At 36.6% G+C, this 21,281-nt stretch overlaps 1 protein-coding gene and 1 long non-coding RNA gene across 2 annotated transcripts in view; both read left to right on the forward strand.

Moving 5' to 3' along the window:
• The first annotated feature begins 3,441 nt into the window (after positions 1-3,441).
• Positions 3,442-6,097, forward strand: LOC127865033 (potassium voltage-gated channel subfamily H member 6-like). The gene is made up of 4 exons (XM_052404912.1): positions 3,442-3,559; positions 3,940-4,133; positions 4,647-4,761; positions 5,139-6,097. The coding sequence occupies exons 1-4, from the start codon at positions 3,442-3,444 to the stop codon at positions 5,183-5,185; spliced, it is 474 nt and encodes a 157-aa protein (XP_052260872.1). The 3' UTR covers positions 5,186-6,097.
• A 12,124-nt stretch (positions 6,098-18,221) lies between these two features.
• Positions 18,222-21,281, forward strand: part of LOC127864270 (uncharacterized) — a 6,166-nt gene continuing 3,106 nt past the window's right edge. The window contains exons 1-2 of the long non-coding RNA XR_008041664.1: positions 18,222-18,418; positions 20,777-20,920. This is a non-coding gene — a long non-coding RNA (uncharacterized LOC127864270). The remainder of the gene's footprint in view (positions 18,419-20,776; positions 20,921-21,281) is intronic.

Genomic DNA, 21,281 nt, shown 5'->3' on the forward strand with positions numbered 1-21,281 from the left:
ACTTCACAGGCTTATCTGGGACGGTACGTTAAGCACATCTCCTATCAACCTGTGCGGACTTCACAGGCTTATCTGGGACGGTACGTTAAGCACATCTCCTATCAACCTGTGCGGACTTCACAGGCTTATCTGGGACGGTACGTTAAGCACATCTCCTATCAACCTGTGCGGACTTCACAGGCTTATCTGGGACGGTACGTTAAGCACATCTCCTATCAGCCTGTGCGGACTTCACAGGCTTATTTGGGACGGTACGTTAAGCACATCTCCTATCAACCTGTGCGGACTTCACAGGCTTATCTGGGACGTTACGTTAAGCACATGCATTTAAAACCGTTTGCTCAGAGCGTGGATCAAATGTGTCTTTTTTGTAAAAACTTGGCATAATGCATGTGCGTAAAGTGTCGTCCCAAATTAACCTGTGCAGTCCGCACAGGCTAATCAGGGACGACACTTTCCGCTTAAAGGGATCTTTTCACGCTTTGGTAAATTGACAAAATTGAAAAAAGTTGTTTCAGATTCGCAAATTTTCGTTTTAGTTATGATATTTGTGAGGAAACAGTAATACTGAACATTTACCATGGTCTAATATAGCCATTATATGCATCTTTTGACGATTTTAAAACCTAAAAATTATAAAGCGTTGCAACGCAAAACGATTGAATAATTTGGAGAGTTCTGTTTTTGTCGTTAAATTTTGTGAAACTACGAAGATTGCTTATATAAGGTATAAAATACGTCATGCATGTGTACTTTGCGGAATAGCTCAGTAGGCTAAAGCGTTTTTACTTCAGGACTCTGGCAGGACTGTAGGGGTCACTGGTTCGAAACCTGGTCCGGGCAATATTCTTTTCCTTTTTTTAATTTTATTCTTGATTTTTTACTGGAGCTTTTACGATCCAATGTTTACATTTGTCGATATAAAGCATTTAATGAATAAGTTAAAAAATGCCAACATCTGTGAAAAGGCCCCTTTAAACTAGATTTTCGGTCAAAAGAGACTTCCTTTAAACAAAAAATGCCATTAAAGCGGAAAGTGTCGTCCCTGATTAGTCTGTGCGGACTGCACAGGCTAATCTGGGACGACACTTTACGCACATGCATTATGCCCAGTTTTTACATATCCTTTTGAACATTGGTGGTCGTTTTTATTTCTTTCTTTGGGAAAGTTGTAAACATTTGCGGTTGCTCTCATTAAGTACATGTAATTGTCCGTGAACATGTTTCGGTCGCTCTCACATTTGCGGTTTGAAGCAGGTTGGCTAGAAAAGCGTCTCCCCAAACACCAACGCCGAGAAAATATTCTCCATTTTTGCTATGTTGCATGGGTGTAAGATTCTATTTGATTCATATTTACCTTTCAGCCTTGTTCTGGGAATATGGAGCTTAATGCAATCGGACTGCACACGCTGATCTGGGAAACAACTTTTGACGCTTTCTTGGTATTTTTCCTTTCAAAGGAAGTCTCTTTTTAGCGAACACCCAGATAAGTAGGAAAGTGCGAATTCACTAAACCCCGTTTTCGCAGAGCGTACCTCATTTTTAATGTAGAGCTATTTTATTCGCATTATATATTTCATCTGAGAAAAATATCCTATTTCGTCACAGAATGGTTCATACATTAAGAGATCATGTTATTATTATATGATATACAGTAGAACATAACATTAACTAATGTGACGTCATCTTTGCATGTTGCTTTCATTCAAACCGGATATGTAAAGAAACATTTCATTCAAACCGGATATGTATAGAAACAAACTCGTTGAATCACATATTGCAATCAACAATAGTATTGTGTAATTAACAAGTCATAAATTATACACATATTGTGTCATAATTGTCTTCAATTTTACCATTTGTTCAAAATCAACAGAATGCAAAAACTTTAAGCGTGCGTTCCGCGGCGGCCAAATTTACTTAATGACTACATCATTTTCAGTTTTAGTGCTTTTTGTAATGTATTATGATTAAAAAAAATAAAAGTTCTTTTGTTAGGCACGTGTTAATCTTATTTTTATATTTTGCCCAATACGATGCCTATCTGAATCAGAACCTGCAAAAATATTAAGTGGCTTAGCTCCTTAGAAACACTATTTCTCGGAACACTATTTTCAAAAAAAAAATCTTTGAAATACTATATTTGGAAACGATATTTTTTATAAACACTATTTTCGCCTCTCATAACAGCTCTTCTAAGCGCCGCTATCTTTGGCAACGGTAGCTCGATTATGATGAGAGTGTATCTGGGATCGGACGAATACCATGATAAAACCAAGAGCATCAAAGAGTTTATCAACTTTCACCATCTGCCCAAAAACCTCGCTTCGCGTCTACAAGAGAGCTTTAAGCATACGTCGGCGTATACCAATGAAATCGACATGAACACAGTATGGCGAGCTTACTATTTTTAAAAAGAAATGATTTATAAGTGCAGAGAGGTCGTTTAGTTGTGTGGGGATTAGAGGGCGGAGTATTTACAATTCACCTCCGCCCACTCCGAAAAAGATGTCTTAACGTGCGAATTTTAAAACCGCCCACCCCATAATGATAATTTAAAACTTCGAGTAAGCGGTGATGTTCCTTTAAATGTCCTCATATAGGATGTCCAACCCTTATAGCCGGACGTGGTATTAACTCCTCTAAATTTGCCTCATATGTATTCTTTAGTTCTTAGTGGTCCTTTTCGGCGCATTTATCTCTAAAATTGTTAAATAGTTTTGAGGATCAGGAAAATAAATGAGAATTTTAAAATTGCACTTGCAGATTGTTAAATCCTATTTACTTAAAGGAGCCTTTTCACAGATTTTGGCATTTTTTAACTTATTCATTAAATGCTTTATATTGATAAATGTAAACATTGGATCGTAAAAGCTCAAGTAAAAAATCAAGAAAAAAATTAAAAAAAGGAAAAGAACATTGCCCGGAGCAGATTTCGAACCAGTGACCTCTGGAGTCCTGCCAGAGTCCTGAAGTAAAAACGCTCTAGCCTACTGAGCTATTCCGCCGAGTCCAAATTCTTGATGTATTTTATACCTTATATAAGCAATCTTCGTAGTTTCACAAAATTTAACGACAAAAACAGAACTCTCCAAATTATTCAATCGTTTCGCGTTGCAACGCTTTATAATTTTTAGGTTTTAAAATCGTCAAAAGATGCATATAATGGCTATATTAGAGCATGGTTAATGTTCAGTATTACTGTTTCCTCACAAATATCATAACTAAAACGAAAAATTACGAATCTGAAACACATTTTTTTTCAATTTTGTCAATTTACCAAAGCGTGAAAAGATCCCTTTAAATCTTAATTGGTTGATAAGCAACGTTATGTCTATAATTTATTGCAAAATGTATCTTTACTTACAGTAAGCTTGTTAACATTCTGAACATATGTTTTTTTATAGAATATTAATTTTCGAATAACAAACAGGCAAACATATGGTTCTGTTCATACAGGTTTCAAAGAGTTTTCCGGAGTGTCTGCAGGTGGATATCTGCCTTCATCTCAATCGGAATCTGCTTAACAACTGCCCCGCCTTCCAGAGAGTCTCGGCAGGTATACATGGCGTTCTTATTCCAAGAATCTAGCCAACTTTACATTCCCAAGGGTTTGCGGTTACATACCCTATTGGTTACAAACTCTCCGCAGCGGTTACACCCTTTAACGCTTTAAAATTTCCTTTTTTGGTTTACTCCTCCTAATTGTTTCCGGACATGTATTGAAAACTCACTTAATGTGTTACCCACTCATGATGATGATGATGATGATGATGATGATGATGATGATGATGATGATGATGGTGATGATGATGATGATGATGATGATGATGATGATGATGATGATGATGATGATGATGATGATGATGATGATGATGATGATGATGATGATGATGATGATGATATGATAATGATGATGGTGATTATTTCTCACTTTAGGTAAGGACGCCTTTTTCGGTGAGAACGTTCAAGACCTGACCAACAGTGGGAAGTCTCTGTACTTTGTTCACGCCCTGACCTACTGCGATATCAACAAGATCGAGCTGTCTGTGCTGAAAGAGACGCTTTATACGTGCCCGGAGTTTGCACAGGAATTTATGGGAAAGATACAGGATACATTCAACCTGAAACGGGTGAGTGTGGTGTTGCCTTGTTACATAGTCAAAGCACACATTAAGCTACACACTTGCATCTAATTTATACTGTGTCCGTTTTCTTATGGCTAAAAGAGTGAAAAACATTGGTGCCAAAAACTATATAATCTCTATGTAAACTAGAAATCAGTCAAAAACCAACACCTTTTACTTTGACCAGACTATATCAGATTTTTGGCAGATCATTTAACAAATGAAGTGCGAAACATTACTTAATTAAAAAGTAGGTATTTAATGCTTAAATATGTAATGAACAAATAAAAACACTTTCAAACTTTGAGTATAACTGCCCAAATCTGATACCTAATTTATATTTTGTAATACCCGGAAGTTCATATAAAATATGTCATGATCAGTTAATAAAATAACTATATGATCAGTTCTTGAGAACTGTGATCTGATTTCAGTAGAACTCCGATATGATCCAGAACAGGATACAGAAAATAGTACTTGCTGTTCTTTTGTAAAGAAAATACTATTTTGGACATACAGGGTGTGTTGACGGAAACCCAACGGCAGACGAAGATGGACGACGAAACACTCAAATTTATCCGTCAGAAGAGACCGCACATGCAATCGAAAGGCAGACGCCATGTCTATGACGCCGGTGAGTGGGTTAACTAGTTTTGAAAACTTAAAAAATGCCATTATTTGTTGTTTTTGATTTTGTGTCTTTTGTGCTGGTATAGTTGTATGGCAGTAAACTTTCCACAAGATAAATGACCCCACGGTGTATTAACTGTTTTCCTAAGTGCCGGTTGGTCTATATTTATTTGTCACAATTTTGTGCTTTTTAATAGTCGCCTATTTATATAAATGTCTCAATTTATTGTTTGTGACACACACAAAACCAAAAACAAATGTCGAACATAAATAACAGTAATAAATGACAAAGGTCTTATTAGGCAAACAACCACTTCTTATCTAATTGTTTCTACCACTACCGGAAACAAAACCGTGCATATTATTTGCCAAACTATTCAGACCTCACGACCGGTAGATCCGGCTTCCGTAGAAAAGCTCGCCATTAGACGGCGCCTCCGTCGTCTGACCCAGATGACGACCAAGCGTCTCGGGCGATCGACATTTCACCGGAACAAGCGTCTAGTGATATCGACGTAGAGTTCGTGGATAGAAGCAACCAAGGCTCGGGAAGTTCCCTTATAAAAGATCACAAAAAGTTACCCGCCTCGCTGTCGAAAAAAATGGGTTAAATGCTTTTTGTGTCGCCTCGGATTAGCATGTGCTGTCAACACAGATTTAAGGGACGCCACATTTCTACTCAACTGGATTTTCGCTACAGAAAAATACATTTGAGCAAAAAATCATATCAGCGGACCGCACAGGCTAATATGAGACGACACCTAACGCAAATGCATTCTTCATGAGCTATTGAAATGTCTATTTGTTTAAAAACATTCTGTCCTATTTGTAATTAAAAAAGGCAGTGTTCTGTTTGTTAAAATTGCCACGTGCTCCAACAGTCGACACGTGCATCCACAGTTTCCCGTAAATGCTGCAGCAATAATAATTTGGCCGTCCCTCAACTTAATGCAACAGTATTTCACTTTAATCTATCGATTGTTACAATATTAATGTTTATTTTAGAAATATACGCTTCTATTGACGGTATTAACCTTTATATTTTTTAAGTCCCGTTATCGTCGTATACTGCTGCCGATAGTTTGAGACTCCGGATCTACCAGAAATCACATCCGCGCATGCGCAAAAAAATACAATACTGTTCTGTGAAATGCAAATGTGTTTAATACCAAAGCAATATTTTGGAAAAATTGTTGCAGTTTATTTTATTACCGGCCCTGATTGACCCTATCGATTTCATCCTATTTGACTTTATAGTCATTAAAATATATTTTCGAAAAGTCAAATCTAACCAGTATATCCTACTAAACACCCACAGTGTATACAGGATTCACCGTTGATGTCTGCCCATCGGGTTTTCTGTGTTTTGCGTAAGTCCGGCAGGCCGTTTCTGAAACATACCGTAATTATTAAAACTTCCACATATTAACGTATGACACGTGGATTTAACGCATTTGTCACTTCTAAGACTAAGCTTTTCAGGTGTTTTACACGAATTACGATTTTAATATCAGCTTGGTAAAAAACACTCAATTAATCTGGTCAGACAGGAATGTGTCAATCTATTAGAAACTTACTGTTGATACCTAATTTGGTCGGACATGAATGTGTCAATCTATTAGAAACTTATTGTTGATACCTATGAAATCTTAAAAAACGAGGGACACTGTCACTGTCAAATAAGTTTCTTAATTCGTCGATTGTATTCATGATATATTTATGTATAAAAAATCTACTTTTTTACATTACAAATGATACTTATTTTCAAGCGGTGCGGTCTGAGAAATCACCATACCAATCGTATTGGTTCTTTTTACCATCAATTGTTTTGTTGCATTTGTTATGCTGTTTTTAAATGCATATTACATATTAAAAGTATGAATGATGTGTGTACAACGAGCTTAATTTCTATAAACTAAGAACAAAGTAATAACTGGAAAACCTTTCACGTCTGGTAAGACTGAAAATGTCCGTATTTGTCTTCGATCGTATATAAGGGAGATAAATGCAGTAATGACTTGATTGATTCTTTCCAGCTTTTTCCTTTTCATTGAAATTAATGAAGTTGAAATAGCAAATATATATCGAACACGCTTGTTGAAAGCTCGATTAATCTAGCACAATGCGAGCTTTGTGTGTTTGCATGTGTTGGTTAGAGATTATCGGTACTGAGAGCGGTTCATTCAGCATAACATTATCAGAATAACTTACCAGCAATGTTTAACATGGGGCAAACCATGTCTCTCGTAACACCCGTCTCCCTATCGACATGGTCAATGTCACACATATGTCAAAGGTTAATTTTCGGTATAGATGTATCGCAGATGTTGACAACGTAGCGCGCAAGTCTTGTTAACACTTAAGAGATCAGCAATCAATTGTGGGCATTATGGTCATTGTTACCCTTTTTCTCTTGTTTTAAGCAAGGATATCTTCCGGTTTCGTTATAATTTAAATGAGTATCGTTCTGATAAAAATGGGCTAAATGCTTATAATGTATATGCGTAAAGTGTACCCCCATATAGTATGCAGTCTTCGCATGCTAATCAAGGACGACACCTTCCGACTAAAATAGATTTTCGTTTAGAAGAGCCTTTTTTATTCTAAAAATTTAATATAAGCGAAATGTTATATCCCCGATTAGCCTATGCGAACTGCACAGGCTAATTTGGGATGCCAATGTACGCACATGTTTTTAAGCCCAGTTTCCCCAATGCGAGGATCAATTAAATGAGTGAATGTATACATGTGATATACTGCAGTCAGCGCTTTGACATGTTATATCTTGTCCTCCGCAGTCATATCGGTGTCCGACGAAACCGGATGTGTGATTGCATCGTAACCGGAAATGACGTCAGAATATTGGGATGACATTGACCGGAAGCTGAATGTTCTATCAATGTAAGTTAACTGTTTGTAAATTAATTCGTTAAAACGCCAATTTTGGTATGTATAATTTATTTTCACAGATCGGTTTGTTCAGTGAATAATGGTATATTAGAGCGAATCTAATAGATCCGGATGACGTGACACTATATGATTTTTCTGCGTATCAAAACAGGATGCGGTCATAAATGTCAGCGAAAAAGCATACTGAAAAATCATTATTATTAGTGGGACGTTAATGTTCGATGATTTCGTTTTTCGACCGATCCACGAATTAAACACAAACACATCTGTAAATGACCGACGCAAATCCTTCTTTCTTTTGGCCAAATTAGAAATCAATCAGTTCACTTGTCCACGAAACAGTAATTTTTGGAAAACTTAAGACATTACATTCCGACATGTATAAATGAGTCTACACGGAAACTCCGATGTTTATGAAGATTTCAACCTGAACACAAGTCCTGTCATACATTAAATCCTCTTTTTCACAGATGTCATTAATACAATTTGTTAAGAGACAAAATATACTTAATCTATATAGGTCGCATTTTATTATGTATAAATACGGGTATATTAACAATATTCATCAGAACATTTGCGTTTATACTGCTACCAAACGACAATAAAATACATAGTTGTTCTTCAATAAAGCAAACAAAAACAAAAATACAACAACGGAAACATTTTTTACTGTTGATCAATTAGACTTTAAATCTTAGAACGGGTTTAATGTAGATAAAATAGTTTAACTCCTCAAACCACACACACTTTTTCAGACGAATGCATAAGTTCGAAACCCAACTCTGTGATACCGTTGACAATATACTGCTGTTACTCGGTCACGTGCCGTCAGTACCTAGCAAAAACGCAAACGTAACCACATAACGTAGCACCAAACAAACATTCTTCAAATTTAATGCGTACAATACAATAGCTTGATCGAAAATGCTCTGCTTATTTTAGGTATTTCTTATTTGGAATTATTATTGTAACGCGGCGACAGTTTCATTTAGCAAGCGCCTGGATGACGGAGAAGGAAAACAGTCAAAGTTATTCAAACGCTCTGCGGACTAGATTTCATAGTCAAATAAAGCGTCTGACCAAATTATTTACGACGACATATATGCCTTTTCAATTTGACTTAATCTGTCGATGATTGTCTATGTATTTTTAAAGCCTCTGTACTTTCAGTTTCTATTACGATGCGAAATAAAAATGTCTAAAAGAGGTCGAAAGTCGTCCGCGATTGTTGCGCCAAAATATCAGTCTATATGTTTGACTGTTACAAATATGTCAGTTAACATCGGTTTTTTATGTTTATATTATGGACAGTTTCAAGGATTAAAGATGTTATGAAACATCAGTTTATTAAAGTTTATTATAATAGTTTACAGTTTCATTTAATCAATAATATGATTATAGGTGGTACCTAATTTACGGGCAAAAGCTTTTTACGTTTTATTTGATAACCATGTATTTTTAATAAATATATGGACATGATTGTGTGCTAAATATTATAATTGTTGCAATAATTAAGTAATGCATCCAAAAAATCAATCTTTAAACGAGTTACATGTTCCAAGCATAAAGATCTAGCATCTTATATATTTTTTGTTTTCTAGCCACAGGAATTTATAGCTGGTTCGGTGTCTGTGGTATAGTGGATGGGGTGTCTGCTAACTGGCTTAGTCACTGGGAGGTCTCTGTATTGATCCCTTAAGTGGGAGCATTCTTTAAATAACCCTAAAGACATACTATGGCGTACCATTTGGGTTGAAAGTCAAGAAGACCTACAAGTTAAAAAGAGAAATGTACGTCGAAGTACAATAATTGTACGTCAACATAAATATAAATTACACTTCGAAGTATATATTTGTACGTAAAAGTACAATTTGTTCTTCGACATACATGTTTGTACTTCTACGTACACATTTTCTGAACAGCCAATCAAAACACTAGTCTCTTGAGCCGCTTTTCCTTCAGATTTATTCATTATAAATGTTTAAAATCTCTTTTTTAATTGAGGATAAAATGAATAAAAATATCAGAATGGTAAAAATCAACACATAGAAGTTTCAAGTATTTAATGCATTAAAATAGCTTATACACAAATTTGAAGAAGATTCAATTGTTACATTTTTAAAATTACAATTATTCTACATATTGTGAGTATTTATTGATCATGCGGGGCGGAGTATCACGACCGTCCAGCGCATAACTGTGTAGGAAATTCCCAACTGTAACCAGTTACCAAGCATTCACGGGATAAATAATGCATTATAACCTCCCCGTTGGTCTTATTTTGTGATAACCATAACTTGCATAAGTCAGTGGTTAATTCCGCCACGCCATGTCAATAAATACGCACAATATCTATGAGTTAGCGGTCGATAGTCGCATAATTTGGTATAAATTATAATAATAATGATGTTGAATAAATACGCACAATATCTATGAGTAAGCGGTCGATAGTCGCATAATTCGGTATAAATAATAATAATAATACATAATGTAATGTCAAATATCTCTAAAAGCAACAGACGTAAGGTGTCTTCTGATTGGCTAACACTCAAGGGTCGGTGAAAATTGTACGTCAAAGTACATTTCTCGTTCTACCTAGTAGGTTTTGTAGACTTTCGACGTCATGGTGCGTCATATAGACACTAAGTACTGGTCCTACCCAGGAAACAGTTTGTTTCATCAAATGTCTCAATTCAACTTGACAGCTTGCTAAAGCAGTTGCATTTAGCATACAGTACACTGATTTAACAATCAAAATCATGTGATGTGTCAAATCAATTTTGATTGACAAATTTGACTGGAATTTTTTAATCCAATAAGTTTTAGAATGTCAAATAACACACACTACGTATTGAAAGCCATACCTGGAACTTTCTTCTGTATATCACTGACTTCATCAGAAGAATGATTTCTACTGTTGGGAAACGTTAACGCCACTAATTGTCTTCTTATTATAAATGTGTAAGTATGTGTAACAGCATAACAACACACTTGTTTCGCAATTAAAATATTAAATAAATACAGGTATCTTTCAGGTTTCTTATTTTCTTTCGCAAACTATTGTTGAATAGTTTAAATGTTGTCGCCACTAAAAAACTAGCCATTTTGTAGCAATTCTAAAATCACAGTCTAAACTGCATACACTTAGCTCTATAGTTACAATTGGAATGCAAATATTAGAATGCATCATGTTATATCATCCATATTTTTTATTTAAACATGCAAATAACACAAACACAGTACATATATAAAAAGGTATGTGGTATTGTGTGGAGATACAAAACACTTCACATCATTTATTTGCACATTAAATAATAGTTACAAAATAAGTAAAACTAAAACACTGTCATCAACCTACATTTAAACAATATTTACGTATATGAAATTACAAAGTGGTGTTATTGTATTACCTTTTACAAAAATTAACATTGCTGGTTTTGTACTAGCCATCAAACATTTATCATGGATTAACAAGTAACAACCAATTTATTAATTACACAATAGAACGGAAATCATATGAATTGCATTATGCATTTACTAAACAAACTATTTGCTACTGTTTAGAATTACACTATCTTACTAAAAATGATCACAGATACTTAGTGCTTTTACATACTTGTGGTAAGTTTTGTATTACTATTTTGACAATTATCGGCAGACACTTGTCGATATATATAGACAAAATTTGCATGGGAACTTTCATATTTTTTTCAGCATAATTGCCTTCAAATTGTTAATTTAACAACCCTTTGACATTGTTTGCACATCTGATCTTATTATACCATAGCTGATTTTTGGTTATAGATATACATATATAGACTTTTCAAAGTTCTATAAAAGTTCACACATGTTCCATCCAAGTAAACAAACAGAACCAATACAGATCACCAAAGATAATAACTGTGTGTATAGCTTGGAAATTTTGATAATTCAGGAATCCCTCCTTTGTTGATTTCTGTAAACCAAAACTGTCAGTTTTGCTGGATAGAATGGCTTGTATGATGCCCAGCTCTTGCCTTGGCAGAACAGCTTCTAAAAACGGAAAACCATCAAATATCTTAAAATTTGATCAATAATGCAGACAATTTATAAATGTCTTGTTTTTTGTTGATTTCGAATCTGGAAGATTTTTTACGTAAGATTGTGGTATGAAAATCCAACGGTATCGGATTTTGTGGTTTTAGGCCTAAACTAATTATAGTGATATGTAACCTTTCGGGATATCGGTAAAGTGCGAGCAGACGAGGTGTAAATACGTTAAAAATTAAAGCTAAAAGACTAAAAAGTTAGATCGGAATATCTTTAAATTTTGTGAATAAATGTTGTTCTAGTGGATAACAACGACAACTTACCAGAATATTGCTCATGATCACACGTAAAACTTCTTTCTGAGAGCGAATGGAAAATGCGTCACAAATTCTTAGAAATAAATAGTAGGGTGTCGTTATTGTAATACCGCGAGAATATTGGAAGAATAGAGATGCCAACTATAGTGTTTAAAACAAATTATTTTTCAACAAGCGTTTGTGATTTGTCAGGATAATAATAACAATAAGATATCGAAAAGATCAAAGCAAATAAATTCGAAAGAGATCTGAGATTCGGCAATACATTAAAGACGGGTTATGTTCACCTAAATTGTGTTTGGTAAAGACTGTCACTATATGTAGTGAACCAGTCTTCGGCTTATACCCACTGCAGAAGAGCATTCAGGGGAGATAATTGAGTAATGACTTAATTCTGGAACGGTTGCGAAGAAAAACAAATAATGCGAGAATATTTAGTGCGACTCGCTACACAATTATGATGTCATTGATATAACTTTTCCTGAGGTATGTAATTACATGTGATTTAGCATATGTCAAAGTGTTTTTGATTTGTTCAAGGTCATAAATAGCATCGCAAAAATATATGTCGCGTGGCAATTTTTTTTGAGACGTATCCATATGTGGTATTCTTATGTAATTTTATGTCTAAATTCCCATATGTATGAACGGTCAAGCCCGCTTCGCGGGCTTTTGCCCGTACAAGTGTGCAGCTTCAACAGAAGTAAAGCAGCAATGATTTCGAGGTATTCATTTTTATAACTCATTTCACCCTATTTCAAGAATGAAATCACCCTATTTTTCATAATCAATTGTTGAAAACCCTATTCCCCAAATAATTATTTGGGGGCACTGGTTTTATTATAATAGAATACTGTATACTGTTGCTCTACCCTGCCCTATTAAATACAAACTTAACAGTGTTTGGAGCGTGCATTTCAGGGTTCCGAGTGCTGCAGTGAACTCAGCGTCACGTGGCATAGGACGGAGACTCGTGACATGCTCGTGTTTGATCACCTGCTCGCCAAGATGCTCGTGTACGGGTGCAACAAGGCGGCTTCCTACAAAAACTTCTTCTCGTACAACAAAGTCAAGAAATTACCGAACGGAGTTCCCACCATGAAAAACGTGTAGCATTAGAAAATTAGCATATTTTCTCTTTTTGTAGGGAGCATTCTCAGTATCGATCCTAAACCATGGTTACCTCGATGTTCAAGTATGGCAACGAAATTTTAATACATAGCAACTGATATTTGGTCGTTATATGGAGCACCCGTAAATCGTTGTGTTAACCATTAAACTTGCGTGGATATGTGTATATTTTAAATCTTAAATCTTTGGCATGGATGGATGCATTACATTATTCAATTTGATAAGCTGTTCAGACGTGAATTTATAGCTAAGGATGAGTGTGTACATTTATATTAAAAATGCTGTCGTGTATGTTTCTACAATGTCTTTCATTCAACAATGTCATACAACTCCCCGAAACACCCTATCACTTGTATCCAATCAATATATGTATATGCATGCGCGGAATTAAAACACATTACGTTGCATTATAAAAAATAAATGATGCTTTGTGAATTAAAATGCTCATTATTTCATTAACCTCTGCACATTTATGTCATCAGCAACACAACATGTGGGTACCCAAAAAAATGTAATGCACACAGACTAAGTAGAATAACGTTCAGAGCACGGTGTTTGTAAACTCGTGATTGGCGCTTGATTTCACAAACAAGTGTATTTGTCGTTGAAATTGTTATATGCCAGAGATGAAAATGGCGGTTATTAAGATTATAATAATGAGAAAGACTGATGATGATGACTGATGATGAAGATAAACATTTGTGATTATTTCTATGATGATGATGGTGATCATTATAACACACGCTATGTTCATAACACTATATCTATTGCTGCTGATTATAATGATGAGGATAAGAAAGCGGAGAGAATACAAAGATGGTTTATTGCGTATTTGAATTAATCCGTCGATTCGTAATATTTCGGACACGAGTCGGATTAATTTAAGATCCCAGAGAAGCTTACGTTATCTTCTACAATAAGTTTATATTTATAGCGAGACAATAAGAAAAGCGTTTAATAGATAAAAACAACCATAACCATAGCCAAAATAGATTAAATGAAGTAAATTTTACCTTGCATAGTAATAAAATATGTGTGTGATCTTCTCCGGTTACGCCCTTTGAAATAGTCATTAACAATTATTTGCAAAAGCAAGATTACATGACAAAATATCGCTGCATACTTCGATTTGAATTTAATCAGAATTTCAATAGCAACACACTCAAAAATAACTCTTAAGGTATTTTTCAAATACATGTAATGACAATTACAAAAACTAGGAATATTTGTGAACAAATCCTTATTTGACATTTTAAGCACCAGCTGTCAAGGATAAGCTGCCAACCACCCAGCAGTCATTGGACGGTTTAATAGCATACATACTTTCAAAGCCGTGCCATCATAGTAACCAATCGGATGATGATCTATGCACCTTAGTCTCGCTCTGGGGAAACAGGGCTTAATGCTTGAAGTCCGCCCAAGCTAATCAGGGACGATACTTTCTTCCTTAACTAGATTTTCGCTAAGAAGAGACTTAGTTAAACGCAAATACCATAACATTGGCAAGTGTCGACCCTGATTAGCAATATCGGACTGCACAGGCCAATCTTGGACGACACTTTACGCCCGCGCATTAAGCCCCGTTTTCCCAGGACGCGATACAAAAAAATATATTAAAATTTCTCCTTGTTAGTTTGTAATTTAGCCGTCGATTGGGTGGTCGGTCGGTAGGTCGGTCGGGCATTCGGATGGTCTATCCGAAGACATATCATTAATCAATGAATATATAAAGCGTACATATATATTTCTTTCAGCAAAGTTCATTTATATTTTTGCTCAAATAAGGTTGAGATATTCGTTTATTGACAGCGATATATGCTTATTAATTATGCTAAAACACTTCAATATGAATCTACTTATTTATTCGATTATGAACTTGTTTATCTATCAAATGGCGACTTTTCACGGTTATCAATTTGACCCATAGTTACATGAAGGTATTAAGGTCATCCGTCTGACACACCTACCCCCCCCCCTTCGTATCTCTCCGTATAGCGCAATCAGAGGTGGACGAACAAGGGCCGACCAAGCGAATTTGAAGTCAGCGGTATTTTTGATAAGGGCACTGTTTTATTTACCATCATACGACAAGTTATAGTTACGACTGAATTTAGAAATTTTAAATTCGACATTAACGATAGGTTTGTTCCTGTGAATTATGATATTAAAGAAATGGTATCGTCATTTATGGTAACTTACCTTTCTCCAAACTGTTGGTTCATTTTTCAGAAAATTCGGAAATAAGAATGCCTCATCATGTTAACATGTTCTTTGAAAATGTATGTGTTTAGGCGGTGTACTATGTACACGTCTTAAATAAAATGTCTGTCTGTCATTTAAGACATTAATGCAATTAAGTATTTACACATGTCAGAACGTAACATGTTTGCGCCTTTTAGGGTTCTTTCGATGCGAAGATCGTTCGATCGTGAACATTCCTGCTCAGGGAATATTTCTGAGATATTTCATAAAGAAACAAAGTCCTTAGTCCGTATTATTTAAAAGTTCAGTTACGATTTTATTTTGTAATGTCCAAAAAACTAGATAAAGATGAACATAGTTACGGCCAGTTTTAAATAAAGGACGCGTGGAAGACACAAAGAATTGTTTAAATACAATTCTGACCTTAAGTTATTTTAGATGATTTAAAAACGTTTAGATTGAGAAAGAAAAAAATCATCATAGCGTAAATACTTATGTTTAATAACATGCACCACAGAACACCAATTTATAAACCCTTACGAAAGAATTTCAAAGTACTGAAATTATTTATTTTAATGTCTATTTAAAGTTAAGCATCTCTAAATAATTTAGGTACATGTCGGTTATTACATATTATCAACAGCAGATCAGTAGCAATTCAAATTTTGAACATATATTTGATATCAAACATTTTCCTACAGTTCAACTTCAGTCGCGCTTTCGGTAATCCGATACCAGTGTTTACCAGAAAACGGACCTGTATGTTATAATTTAAGCGCAAACAGTCGAAACAGTCGAACCAAGATAGGGTAAAATATCACTAAAACTAACCGTAATCTGTATGTTTTATTCGAGTAACTGTCACGGACTGCCATTTTAAGAACACGGGCTGAAAAACCTTCTTTTACGCCCATATTGACAGAAAGCCGCGTTAGTTGAAACCTATTTATTTTAGCTCGATTGCATTGAAAGTACTTACTACTTATTTGAAATGCTCTCGAGTCCGTTTTCTGGGCCTAGAACCAATACTTGGTGTCTTTTGGGGGAAATCTAAAGAACGCTCCCACAGTGGGGATCGAACCCGTGACCTCCCGGTCGTTAGGCGGACACCATGTCCATAACACTACCATAATAAGCCTTTACTCAATTGAGACATATGAGCTTCTTAATGCATATTTAGTAACAGTGTTATCAAACATCGGACAGCCCTTTTATATTTTACGTTTTCAGAAACGACGTCTTTTGCAAAATAGTAGCACGCGCGAGTAGCAGCGCTGTTTTAGTGCCAATAATATTGACATAATTATTCTTGACGCTGTTATTCACAAATGGGTCGGATGTCATTTGGACGTCGATTTTGATTTTACTTATTTGTAATGGTACAGTGATGATAATACTGTTGATTTTATCAGGCGCATACTTCAGTAAACAATTAAGATAAAGATTTCTGTTGTTGACGTATTAAAGATTTGGTATTTATTCAATCATCAATATTAAGTAGCTATTCTACTGGTAGTTCTAGAAGCACACATGTCAAAATAGCAGTAACATGTAGTTTGAGAAGAGAAGTAATTATAGTTGTTAAAATTCCTTTAGTAGTATTATATGAAAAGTCAAATCGTTTATAATCGCAGCTAAATGTCAATTACCTTGAAACCCCGGAATTCCCCTCGCTCGCGTTGGTATGAGGTGGCATGGCGTTTCAACAATTCCTTTTCCCATATTCTGGAAACACTTACGGAAATGAAGAAAACCGCTGCCCGCCGTCGGCTGTGGACAACCGGAAGTGCAGAGTCTGCGACTGCGCAATGCGACCAGAGGCGACGTCATCGAGTCATGCATGCACACCGACGCCTAAGAATTGTTCAAGCAAGTGGTGGATGAACACAAGTGCCGACACGCATGAGACCAACAAGGGGAATGGTAATCAATAGGTTTCAAGTTTCGAGTTAACTTAGAATATTAAGATCGATATTATTTACTTACACGAACCAGGTGCACTTCCGATCAGCGGCGACACGTACCGAAAGTGCAACGACATGTGCATGTTGTCGTGCCACGATGGCTACACGCTAAGCACCACAACAGATGAGACTGGCTGTCAGACGTGCGCATGCGTGGATTCAGAGCCGTGTAGAATTATCACTTGACCTGTGGTAGCGTTGGTGATGATGATGGTGGGGGTGATGTTTTTTTGTGAGCGGGTAATGTTTGTGGAAGTGATGATGCTGATGATGCTGAAGAATAGTAGAAGGATGAGAATAGAAATGATTTGTATGATGGTGCCGATTGATTATGATGTAGGTGGTGGTGCTACTGCTTCTGAGGCTGCTTCTAATGATGATGATACGGTTGATTATAACCATGTTGCTCAGGATGTTGATGATGATTATGAAGATATCATGATGATGATGATGATGATGTGTCGGTTGATGATGGTAGCGACGGGGATGCTATTGTATTTGATGATTATGATCATGCTGTCGGTTCTGATAATGATGATGATGATGGTTATTATTATGATGATGATGATAATGATGATGATGATGATGATGATGATGATGATGATGATGATGATGATGATGATGGTGGTGATGATGATGATGATGATGATGATGATGATGATGATGATGATGATGATGATGATGATGATGATGATGATGATGATGATGATGATGATGATGATGATGATGATGATGATGATGATGATGATGATGATGATATTGATGGTGATGCATTACATGTTCAAGCATTTTCACTTTAGAGCAAAAGTATGGACTCTCCACGAATACCGTTCTAGGATCTTCGCAACATTCCGCGTCAAAGCAAAATTTGGAACAAACCACAAAAGAACCAACCACTTCAGCATCCGGTATGAGCTCTTCAAGCGGAAACGGGCTACCATTATCCGGGAACGGTCACGGCGCAAGTGCTGGAATAGACTCTTGGGGATCTGGTTCAGGAACCGGAGGCAGTGGCGGGAGTGGTGATCCCTGAAATGCAGCGTCGGTTGGAGACAGTGACGGGAGCGCTTCAGTTTGCGGGATGGACGCATGAGGAGCTATTAACGTCGTAAGCGGGGCGTCTTTTAGTTGTTTCGGGCCAATGTGTCCGGGAAGCGAAAGTACTGTTATTTCGTTTTTTGATTTAACCTCATCAACAAAATATGAAGCTCGTTCTTGTAAAACGGAGTTTAATGCATAAATGATGTTAAAAGGAGTTCGCGCATGCTAATCAGGGACGACAGTTTCCGCTTTTAAGGAATTTACTGTTTAAAAGAAGTGTCTTCTAGACGAAATTACCAGTCTTGGCGGGAAGTGTCGTCCCTGTCTTGGCGGGAAGTGTCGTCCCTGTCTTGGCGGGAAGTGTCGTCCCTGTCTTGGCGGGAAGTGTCGTCCCAGTCTTGGCGGGAAGTGTCGTCCCTGTCTTGACGGGAAGTGTCGTCCCTGATAAGCCTATGCGGACTGCACATACTAATTTGAGACGTTTATAAAGCATATGTATTAAACCCAATATTCCAAAAACGCGGCTAATATAGTGTCCATTGTTTGGTCGAGGGGTTCCGAGTTGTATCACCGCTTTCATAATTTCCAACCATAAAAAAATGGGTTTAGCGTCTCTGTCTTGGCGGGAAGTGTCGTCCCTATCTTGGCGGGAAGAGTCGTCTCTGTCTTGGCGGGAACTGTCGTCCCTGTCTTGGCGGGAAGTGTCGTCCCTGTCTTGGCGGGAAGTGTCGTCTCTGTCTTGGCGGGAAGTGTCGTCCCTGTCTTTGCGGGAAGTGTCGTCCCTGTCTTGGTGGGAAGTGTCGTCCCTGTCTTGGCGGGAAGTGTCGTCCCTGATAAGCCTATGCGGACTGCACATACTAATGTGAGACGTTTATTAAGCATTAAACCCAATATTCCAAGAATGCGGCTAATATAGTGTCCATATTTTGGTCGAGGGGTTCCGAGTTGTATCTCCGCTTTCATAATTTCCAACCATAAAAAAATGGGTTTAGCATTCAACTTATTCAATAGTGTCTTAATGCGGCAAATTTTAAAATACACTATTACGGTTTTGAAATAAAGAGACAAATAACAGATGACCCCGTCGATGGTATTCTTATCAAAATTCGCAATATGCGTGGATGACATTTTGTACTTCATGTTATGGTATAACACATAGGCAACGCCATTGTCTCTATTTCATTATAAGTTTTGACCTGTTTATTTACATGCCCACACGTAATGGGCAACATGATAAATTGAACATGTCCTTCCGTCCGACCACCCGTGGTTAAACGATTGAAAAACATTAATGTGTAAATGAATGTAAAGAAATGACTTATGTGTGCGACGACTTTTTGAAGAATACTCTCAATTAGTTTTGTGTAATATGTATATTAAAGCGGGACTGCACGAATTTTATATGTGTTAAATGGTAATAAATTGATACAAAATATGTTACAAGAACACAAAATAAGCAAGAAAAAAAGTATACATTGAAGACCAATTTCATTAAATGCAGCAGACAGATTAGCTCCCCGAGCCGATTGTGACGAAGATATTTCGTACATATGTTCCTACAATAACCTAAGCATTCGTCTTTTTTATGAGGATCGGAGTTGGTGTTTGTGTGTCGTATAAATAGATATCGTTGCCGGAAATTAAAATGATCCGTAAAAATAAATTTAGATTCACATCGTTCATGCATGATATGCATGCTGTCGAATTTGACTATAATACAGACATTTTCGATTTCAGAATAAAATATCTGGCTTATTTCGCATTTTTCGACACATGTTCTTCTTAACTTTTATCTTAATTTATATTGAAATATATGTCTTATATGTTTTTTATTACACATTTTATATAAATTCACAAAGATTTGACAACATCGTGCAGTCCCGCTTTAAGAATCACAAAACACGCACATTTAATGAATACGTACTACATTATATATGCACTATTTTAAGAAAATATTACGCATTCGCAAATCGACGTTATAAAACCTTGAGTTAATCTCTTAAACTTCTATATTGCATGACCTATGTATGTTTAATTGAACATGTATTTCACTAGTATAATGACTTAAAGTGTGTCTATGCAGTGGCCTTATGTGGGGAAATTGATGAATTGAGGTCATTTTCGAGCGTGCGATGCCTACGATGTGAGTTCGGATCATAAATTTCGCTTGTATCGTTTGTCCGTCCCGTTTCTTGGGCGGAGAATAAATCGAAACGTGATATAGGAGTCCAAATCATACTTCATGCTATGAAAGAAGGAGCTGGATGGAGTTGCAGGAAGAATGACTCTTAATGGATAAATCCGATTTTTTTTTTTAATGTCGCCAGGATAATGAAGATGTTTTTTGTTCCATATTTTACAACAAATTTTGTTTTAAGATGCCACATGTAGCGTATATACACGAGCACTGCATTTCTTCATTAAGGCGGCATCAACCCGATGTTTCCGGTAGTTAGTGGAAGCGGTAATGGCGGCTGCACGGGCCCGTTCTGTATGGGCGCCAGAAATGGCGGCAGTGGAGGAGCCAGAAGTGGCGGTGGGATGATGGGCGGACCCAGGGGAGTGAGAGGTAAATATTGGCGTCCGTTCCTGTTGTTATTGCTGGCCGGACACGAAATTCGCCATAGGTTGTCAAACTGTGACGTCATCGAGCCACGCTTTGCAGCTGGGAGAGGCATCACCGGGGAACTAATATACGCATGTCCGGTTTGCTCTTCGGATAGAGGGATGTCCTCTGTTTTTTCCGGATCTCCGCCCAACTGCACACCAAAACTACATATACAGTGACAATAACTTAATTGCTGTAAATTGCTGCTTTAATTCAGTATTCGACCAAACGTCCTTGTTTGTAGAAAGTAAATGCAGTCACGGACGCGTAAGGACCTCATACACCTTGAAATGCAAATTTACTCATAAATGAACATTGGGAC

Source organism: Dreissena polymorpha, chromosome 1 (assembly GCF_020536995.1).
Source record: "Dreissena polymorpha isolate Duluth1 chromosome 1, UMN_Dpol_1.0, whole genome shotgun sequence".
Lineage (NCBI taxonomy): Eukaryota > Metazoa > Mollusca > Bivalvia > Myida > Dreissenidae > Dreissena > Dreissena polymorpha.

Bases quoted from the DNA above. Each gene is read 5' to 3' on its own strand.
- LOC127865033 (XM_052404912.1), top strand. From the start codon at position 3,442: ATGGTTCTGTTCATACAGGTTTCAAAGAGTTTTCCGGAGTGTCTGCAG. The intron at 3,560-3,939 runs GTATACATGGCG...TTCTCACTTTAG, and splicing joins CTTCCAGAGAGTCTCGGCAG to GTAAGGACGCCTTTTTCGGT. The intron at 4,762-5,138 runs GTGAGTGGGTTA...CAAACTATTCAG, and splicing joins ACGCCATGTCTATGACGCCG to ACCTCACGACCGGTAGATCC.